The 9,247-nt window shown below is 38.4% G+C and overlaps 1 protein-coding gene across 2 annotated transcripts; it reads left to right on the forward strand.

The window, feature by feature from the left end:
• Positions 1-1,249: 1,249 nt before the first annotated feature.
• On the forward strand, positions 1,250-8,985 carry LOC113705004 (elicitor-responsive protein 3-like). 2 transcript variants are annotated; one of them, XM_072061332.1, is made up of 5 exons: positions 1,277-1,428; positions 1,707-1,772; positions 7,959-8,085; positions 8,434-8,548; positions 8,722-8,985. In XM_072061332.1, exons 1-5 carry the CDS (start codon positions 1,362-1,364, stop codon positions 8,788-8,790), a joined length of 444 nt encoding a protein of 147 aa, XP_071917433.1. In that variant the 5' UTR covers positions 1,277-1,361; the 3' UTR covers positions 8,791-8,985. The 2 variants fall into 2 exon arrangements, with proteins under 2 accessions (XP_071917432.1, XP_071917433.1); XM_072061331.1 differs by lacking the exons at positions 7,959-8,085; positions 8,434-8,548; positions 8,722-8,985 and adding exons at positions 2,214-2,311; positions 2,383-2,769 and having other exon boundaries at positions 1,250-1,428.
• Positions 8,986-9,247: the final 262 nt, after the last annotated feature.

Below are 9,247 nucleotides of genomic sequence, written 5' to 3' on the forward strand. Positions count from 1 at the left end.
GCCTTCCATCAATACTAACAATTTCCTAATTTTCCTACTCCTTGGGAGTATGTACCTTTCACCGTTAGCAACAATTCAAAAATCCTCGTCTTTGGGTCCATTCGTGCAGGCACTTCAATGGGATTTGCACTAAAACAATATCTTTTAATACGACTAAACCCTTATCTTTTTCCCTGATTTCGCCAACCTTGGAATTCCACAAGACAACATCATTATAGTTTTTTTTTTTTTGGGGGGGGGGTTGTTTGTAGGGGTGTGTATGCATCATCACTCCCCCCTTTTTTTTTTTTTAGGCAATGCATCATTCCTTTATGTTTGTCAGTTTATGAAGACTTAAGAAAGTTGAACAATGCGTTGATTTAATCATTAGCACATTGCACGCTATGTGAACATAATCATGGCAACACCTTGAGATGGTGACACAATTAACTAATATATGAAAAAAAAAGAACTATATTTTCCTCCTATCTCTTCTCCTGAAAAAGAAAATAAAAAACAGAAATATTGATGTGATATAAAGGAAATATGACAAACAAACCGACCTCCAATGAATGGTAAAGAATCCACCAAGGCCCAAGCTCATGTTTTGTTTTATACACATAATATATGCATCCTTATGTTTTGTGCAAAACTTTCAAGAACTGCAAGACTCTCCAAAAGTTTGCCATGTCCTCTGTTTAATCTGCTAAAGGTTAATGGCTCAGATCTCTTTTTTTTTCCCCCTTTTTTGGGTTATAATCAGATCCAATTCCATCCATAATTTTATTATGCATTTATTTAATAGAATTGAACACTCGTTAACATATATATATATTTATATATTTTTTGTTTAATATAAATAAACAGAAGAGTGCACCAAAGGAAACAAGAAACTGTAGGGGAAACCAGCTGCAATGACCATTTAATCATTTCCATCAACTTGAACATAAATTCTGGTCACCCATTCCCTCTTCTCTGCATTTCCTCTCTGTGCCCAGTGAAACGTATCGTTCATACGATACTATAACAGTTCAAATCTCTCAATTAAATATTTGTTCGACCGACTATCCTATCGTATGGAAACGTGAAAGTCTCCCCTTCCATTTTCAAAGTAATCGCTACCTGGATTTGCGCCACTGGTGTCGCGCTGGATGCCTACTACTTAACCACGTTTTCGGTTTATTCCCGCATCTAATCAAACTCAACCCGGTTCAATACTGTTCAAAACCGGTCTTTACCATTCCAACGTATAAATAGCCGAAAGAAAGAATGTCTCCGGTCCTGGCGTCTTTGTCCAAAAATCCTCCGCAAGAAAATCTGCTGATCTTTTCTGAGTCTTTTCCATTTTTCTCCAAATTTGTTTTATTTGATTTGGGTGAAAAATGCCACGAGGAACTCTTGAAGTCCTCCTTGTTAATGCTAAGGGCCTCGAGGACACTGATTTTCTCAGTAAGTAAATTAGTCGTGTGATCAAAATTGCTGATCAGGCCGTCATTGGTATCCCAGTCACTTTTTTCCTTTTCTTCTTTTGGATCTTTTTGGTTTTGTTTGGGATGAATATACTCCTTTTATCTGAAAAAAATGATGTGGGGGTTTTTTCTAATGGCTGAAATTTCGGAGAAAAAGGATAAAAGAAGCACTTTGCCTAAGAAATGGATCACTTTTTTTTTTTTTTTTTTTGACTAGTTAATGTTGTCTTTGAGTAATTCTTCTTGGGCATTGAGCAGATAATATGGATCCCTATGTGATCATCACCTGTCGCAGTCAGGAGCAGAAAAGCAGTGTTGCATCAGGTGAAGTCAACTTGTCAATTCTTTTTTTTTTTTTTTTAAGCTTTTGGGAACTTGATCAGAAATATTTATATGGGATTTCCTGCATTTTGGGCATTGTTTGATGATCAGTAACTTTGTCTTCTTTAAATAAAAGTTGGGAGAATTGCACAAATAGTCCCTCACATATTGCAAATGTGAAAATTTCGTCCCTCAGATCGAAAATGATCAATTTTAGTCCTTATCAAATAAAAAAGGATCAATTTGAGTCCCTTTTCACTTTTCCGACTGATTTTTGCCCGGAATATCTCACGTGCACACCACGTGGCCAACTTTTCAAGGGTAAAAATGCCAAACCACTTATCTGTTGACCAAAACCAAAATGTAAAGGACGAATACTGCCCAAAATTCTTCTTCTTCTTCATTTCAACCAAACCCAAAAGCTGAGCCTCATCTCCATGGCAGAACCACCAACTTGTAATTGCGGTGTACCAGCTAGGGTGAAGACGTCGTGGACAGCTGAAAATCCAGGAAAGAGGTTCTACGGTTGCGCTTACTACGAAGTAAGTGTGCCTGATTTCTGTTTCTTTTTTCTTTTAGAAAATGTGAAATTTGAAGAGGTAATTTTGAACAGCATAATGGTGGTGGCGGCTATGGCTATTTCAAGTGGTATGATACAAACAGTTGCGAGAGGTGCGATAAATTAGTGAGACACACAAGAAGATTGGCGAAGAGATTAAGAGAGTTGGAGGCAAAGGTGGAAGAAACAAGACGCAAGGAGAAAATGATGAAATTGTTCCTGTTTGCGGCCTTTGTTGTATTCATAGTGCAGAATTTATTGAGCAAAGATTGAGTTGTAACTGGCATTTGTTGGTGCAGGTGGTGAACTGGGAACTGGGTGGTGAACTGGGAACTGGGTGGCTTTTATTTGTTGTACTTAGGTTGGGTTACGTTTAGTGGCCCTGTTGATTGTACAAATGGGAGTTGGAATGCAATTATGAAGCTTAAGTTCTTTCTGGTATATTGTGATTTTTTCTTGAATATGAGCTTACAGCATAAGATGGAATAAAAGTCTAACTTGAAAGATAATGCAGATGATAATGGCGATATTGCAGAGTTGGTAGGTAAAAGAATCTGTCAAAACTGCTGCTATACCGAAGCAGCAACAGCAGGAGAGGGAAGAAAGCCGAAAGGGGAAGAAGGCATTAACACAAGATTTCATATTGCAGTCCACCATGTCTAGTCAGCCAAATATGAGACCAACAACATTAAAACCTGTCCTGCCAAAAACTTTTTAAGGATTAAGCCATATCAGAACTTGGCAAGGTTTCAACAACATTAACTAACTACTCAATATTTGTGTCAGTAAACAAAATTGGAGACAACATAATTGTATATTCATTCTTTAGTCCTGCCAATGTCATCTGCTGAGGGTTCAACTAACCAATAATCAGTCCCTTCAAAAATAAGAAGAGCATGCATTCCATTGCAATGAAAAAAAACAGTACATAACCGAGCCAAGTACATTCATTACAATACGCCTGTTATAAAAAAAAATGCAATGAACTAAGAAGTCAATTCCATTGCTCCAAAAAAAGGTCTGCTGAAGTCAAATACAAGACAAAAAGGCGAAAAATAATCCATTTGCAGCACTCTTTTGTGGATTCTTTATTATATCCACCATTTGCAGCACTCTTTTGTAGATATCTTTGCAGTCATCCCTCTTTGCAATAACAGGCCAGTCATCTAGGCCTTTTTAGCCCTCTTTGCAGCACTTTTAGAAGTAGATATATTTGCAGTATTCTTGGGCCTCTGATACAAAAAAAAACAATGAAGAAGTCATTACTTACAGTCAATAGCAATTTTTGCAGTCTTAAAAGTAGATATCTTTGCAGTCTCTTTAGACTATGCACATAGTAGACGATACTTACAGCCAATCCAGGTGGTTCCCATGGGTGTCTCTTATAGAGAGAGGCCAATGTTGAATCACAACTACTTCGAGTGTGTCCAAATCTCCGACATACACCATATCTGTACTTGACTTTCTTACCCTGACAATTGGCAACCAGAAATTCAAGTAAATAAATAATAGTATAGAAAGAAGTCAACATGCTATTATTAGTATGAACAAATAGAGAAACATGAACTGGAGATGTTGCATTCTTTGTTGTCAATGTTGAAGTAGGTGGTTGGCTGGTTGTAGGTTGATTTGGGATTTGACTGATGAGATCAAACAAGACTTGGTCATTTGTATCAGTCTCCAAGCCACTTGCACCAAAAACTGCTTCAGGTGTGAAATTGGACTGCTGAGGTTGGGACTGCTTGTTTGCACCAGGATTCATAGTGTTGGGAGTCTGCTGTTGTGATTGAGAGCCACTTGCACCAAAACTGCTTCAGGTGTGAAATTGGACTGCTGAGGTTGGGACTGCTTGTTTGCACCAGGATTCATAGTGTTGGGAGTCTGCTGTTGTGATTGAGAGCTACTTGTAACCGCAGCAGCTTGTTGCTGGACATTCTCTTGATCATGACTGTTTGGACACTTCCTACTATTGTGGCCCTTCTGTTTACACTTTCTGCACTTATAATTCATTAGACCAACTCTAGACAGTCTTTTTGTTTGTCCTCGAGAAGTTGTTGTAGCTGGTGGCTCATCTGGCTCTTTTCTTCTTACCTTCTTTGGCCGGCCAGGAAGCTTGATGGTTTCAGGTGGTAGGACAGGCCCCTGTTTCAAATCCTTCCACAAATGCTCACCATTGAGAGGATATATTATAGGCCCATATGCCTTCATATAGGCCTCTTTTGAGTAGCATTCATGAACAAAGTTCTCGGGAGACTCCTTTGTCAAAGTAATGGCACTTATTGCATGAGCACAAGGAATGCCATTTAGTTCCCACCTTCTACAACTACAAGTTCTGCTAGCCAAATTCACAGTGTACCTATCCCCATACATACATCTCACCTCATAATTCCAGTCCCCTGAAGGTGTAGCTATACATGCACTAGAAGCAGTTTTTACCTTTTCCAACTTTTTTAAAATTTTGGGACATACCTTTCCTATATACTTCTGCATCCACTCCCTCTTATTCTCCATTCTAACCATTAAATAAAGTCGTATTGTTTCCAACATACCTAGTATAGGCCTCTCCCTTGCTTCTAAAATGCTGGAGTTGAAATTCTCACAAAGATTGTTCAATAAAATGTCACATTCAGGGGAGGTTCTGAAGTAAGCTCTGGACCATTGCTGTGGTGTTGTGTTGTCAACCAACCATTGAAATGCACCCTCATCAACTGCTTTCAAAGCTTCCATCAAAGCCTTGAACAGATTTTTGTAAGGAGCTCTTGCAAGTGTCCAAATTCTCTCCTTTAATGCCAAACCACCATGCAGCTTTTTAAAGTTATTGTACATGTGTCTCACACACATCCTATGCTCCACATCTGGAAGCAACTCTTGAATAGCTTGAATCAGTCCCTTCAACAAATAAAAAGGTGAAACCAGATCATCAAATTAAAACTAGCAAACTCAGTTTAAAAAAATCCCAGAAAAATACACTAACATACCTTTTGTTTATCAGTAATAATTGTCCAATGATTTTCATCTCTGATTTGGAGGTCATTCAGCAATTCACCTACGAACCATTTCCAAGTCAGCTTGTTTTCTATTTCCACCACAGCATAGGCAATGGGGTACAACTGATCATTGGGGTCAATTCCTACAGCTGTAAGCAACACACCCTTGTGGGGCCCTCTAAGATGGCAGCCATCTAACCCGACAACAGGCCTACAACCACTTAAAAAGCCTGTCTTGCATGCATTGAGACAAATATACAACCTCTCAAACCTATCTTCTCCCTCATCATCTTCAACAGTGGTCATGAAAACATTTGAGCCAGGATTAGCCCTCTTTACTTCCCTACAATAGTTTCTTAGTTTGTTGTATTGGGCTTCATGTTCACCATTAACTAAACTCTCTGCCTTTTTCTTAGTTCTATAAGCTTGCCACCTAGAGATGTTGACATTAACATCAGTCTTCACTTTATCTGTGAGCGTACTCACCTTCATGTCGGCCATGGCAGCCAGCTCCTTTTTGTATCTATCAACCAAAAAAGTTGAATTTGCTAGTCCGTGGTCAAATGTCCTCCCACAACTGTGTTTACCTTGCATGCTCTTGATTTGAAAAGTCTTTTTATCTAGCATAACAGCTGTAGAAACTTTCCAGCTACAGTCCTTGCAATAAGCCATAGCTCTTCTGCCATCATTTTTACTGAATTTTATCTTCCTTTCGTGAACCACTCCATGGCTCTTGCATGCCTTCATGAACAACTGCTTACAAGTAAAAATCTGCCCAACCTCAAATTTGGGATCAATCATATCAGTTTCAAGGTTAAATTTTGGAAACTTAGCTCTTTTTCTTGGCTGATCTTCTTCTACTTCTGAGTCACACCAACTATCAAATTCATCTGAGTCAGTAGCATCTTCTTCCATCTCAGCATTCTCCACTTGACATGTTCTTTCCTTTGTACTCTTATTTGATTTGCAATTTTTGGCAATTTTCTCCCATTCAGCTTTTCTGTCTTTAACAGATTTTACTATGTCTTCTTCATCACTGAACTCATAGTCACTATCAATGAACTTGTCACCATCAGCACATTCCTCATCTTCCTCAGCATGTGTCTCCTTCTTACTCTTCTTCTTTTTCTCAACTTTTTCAGCCTGCTCTTTATTTGTTGAGGATTTTTTCTTTAATGATTTCTCTTTTGGTGATTTGTTAGTAGAAGGTGCATTTTTTCCTGTATTCTGTACTTCTGAGTTTGTCCAATCTTGTTCTTTTCTAAAATTCTGATCAGGCCCTCCTATATTTGCTGCACTATCCCCTTTATCAGCAACTCTAATGTCAACTTCTGAAAGCATTTCACCTAAGTTCTCTCCTATGGCTGCTTCCTCTATGTGTTTATTAACTCCTGACACACCAGCACCTATGCTATCATTTTCACCCTCATTTTCTGATTGAGTTACAGGAATATTAGTCAACATTATTTCTTCTACATCAGAAGGTTCTTCATGCACCTTACTACCCTGTTGATTTTCCTTAGGATCAGTCCCCTCTTTTGGTTTACATGGTCCAGCTTCACATTCACTTATGGAGTAGGTTTTTAAGTGCACAAGGTATACATCAACCAAACCATATTTCACTCCGTCTCTAGCCAAATCCTGAGCAACATCTTCACATAACACATACACTAACCCATCCTCCATGTTCTTCCCGGGTATTAAGTAATAGTATATTACAGTAAACTCAGGATAACCCAGTTTTTCTGCAACCCTATCAAGTGTACATATAGACCATCTGTCAGGATTGCAACAGTTAACAATTTTTACACTACCCCCGCGGTATTCTTTGTTCGGCAACTCAGTGAATTCACCTCCATAGTGGACCCTAATGAAAAATCGATTCATACCATCTGCCAACCATTTAGGAGACAGTTAACAACAAAAAAATTGTTTTGGGACCGACAGCCCATCTATGTAAAGCGACAACACAGCACAATACAAGGGACCACATGTACTTACAACAATTTAATACATAAAATTGACCACCAGCAACCCTAATCAATATAATAATGCTTCTTAACTGCACAAATCATGCTTATTTCAACTGTATTTAAACTATTCACATAGTATCTGACATCATTCCATAAATTTTACAGTTTAGGGTTTAGAAAAACATACCGTAATTTGGGATCCATTGAATGTCTTCTTCGTCCATCACTCTGGTATGCCTGTTTCTTCTTCGCTTTAGTCACTAACACTCCTTTCCATCAACATCAGTCCACTGCTGGGTAGTGGGTAGTGATAATTAAGTTTTTTTGTTTGGGTTGAGAGGAATCGGAGATGGAACGGTGAGTTAGTACCAAAATGGAGATTTTTTTTGGACAGTATTCGTCCTTTACATTTTGGTTTTAGTCAACAGATAAGTGGTTTGGCATTTTTACCCTTGAAAAGTTGGCCACGTGGTGTGCACGTGAGATATTCCGGGCAAAAATCAGTCGGAAAAGTGAAAAGGGACTCAAATTGATCCTTTTTTATTTGATAAGGACTAAAATTGATCATTTTCGATCTGAGGGACGAAATTTTCACATTTGTAATATGTGAGGGACTATTTGTGCAGTTCTCCCATAAAAGTTTGTCCTAACAAATTAGTAAACTTTACAGGACAGGGATCTCAACCAGAATGGAACGAGACTTTCCAATTTACCATTTCTGACAGTGTCCCGGAATTGGTAATCAAGATACTGGATAGTGATGCTGGTTCGGGGGATGATTTTGTGGGAGAGGCAAAGTATGTAGTAGCTTCCTTTTCCTTTTGTCAATTTTATCAATCCCTCAGATCTAAACAAGATGATATGTTTTTTGGCGTTTGCGGTTGGTCTTACTTGGTCCTGATTAGCTTTTACCGAATCACAAAACACTGAGCATGGTAATTTAAGAATCAGAAGTTCTCTTCTGAATTTCACTCAAGATGGTAAGTGTTCCTTGTTTGCGAAGGTTTAGTGCTTTTGATCCTTAGGATGCGATAAGCAATGATATGGGGTTTGAGCAGTAATGCCAACTATAAAGTTCTTATTTTTAGTCAACTGAAGAATGGCTCAGATTTTGCATGTGTTGATCTTATATAATTGCCTATCAGAATTCCTCTTGAGCCAGCATTTATTGAAGGAGCCATCCCAACAACAACATACAATGTGGTTAAAGATGAGGAATTTAAAGGAGAAATTCGAGTTGGCCTCACCTTCACTCCTGAGGTAAGTTAACACGTTCAACATATTGCCGTTTAGACTTGCTGAACAAAGAAATGCTTTTAGAAATGTTTCGATAACCTTCCAATGGAAACATAAGAAAACAAGCTAGACAAAGGACACATATTGGATGGGTAATGCAGGCATATACTTGATTTTTTGGTGTTATTTTTCCACAGGAAGGGTATGAGCGTGATTCTTCTGCACAAGAGGAGAGCTATGGTGGATGGAAAGAATCCTCGTATTGAGGCTGAGCGGGGCTGTGGTTGGAGTTCATTACTCAACAGTTTCGTGAAGTTGCATGAAGATAAACCTTTGTATTGGCTGATTGTGTTTGTATCGTTTGTCAATGAGTGATCATGGAGGGCTCATTATTTTCATCAGCAAAAATGTAATTTATTGGTGGTTTTGGATGATATGGTATTTTCCAAGTTAAGCATGCACTTTGTATGTACGGTGTACATCCATAGGAAGAACCCAGGAAGACATTGACCTATTTAAAACCATGCAACCTGTCAAACATACACAAGTTCTAGGAACACAATACTATGGGGACAGTTTCAAATAGTAAGATTTATACACTCAGCTCCTGATTGTCAGACTACAGAATTGTTTTCCAAGAATCTTTCTTAAAAAAAAAAAAAAAAGTCCCTGAGCAAAAATATTTGCGCGAAGGTACCACGGCATATATGAGGTGTCCGTGAA

This window comes from Coffea arabica, chromosome 8e, assembly GCF_036785885.1.
Source record: "Coffea arabica cultivar ET-39 chromosome 8e, Coffea Arabica ET-39 HiFi, whole genome shotgun sequence".
Taxonomy (NCBI): Eukaryota; Viridiplantae; Streptophyta; class Magnoliopsida; order Gentianales; family Rubiaceae; genus Coffea; species Coffea arabica.

Excerpts from the sequence above, each read along its gene's own strand:
- LOC113705004 (XM_072061331.1), top strand. The coding sequence starts at position 1,362 with ATGCCACGAGGAACTCTTGAAGTCCTCCTTGTTAATGCTAAGGGCCTC. Across the intron at positions 1,429-1,706 it reads CGAGGACACTGATTTTCTCA|ATAATATGGATCCCTATGTG; the intron begins GTAAGTAAATTA and ends GGCATTGAGCAG. Across the intron at positions 2,312-2,382 it reads ACGGTTGCGCTTACTACGAA|CATAATGGTGGTGGCGGCTA; the intron begins GTAAGTGTGCCT and ends AATTTTGAACAG.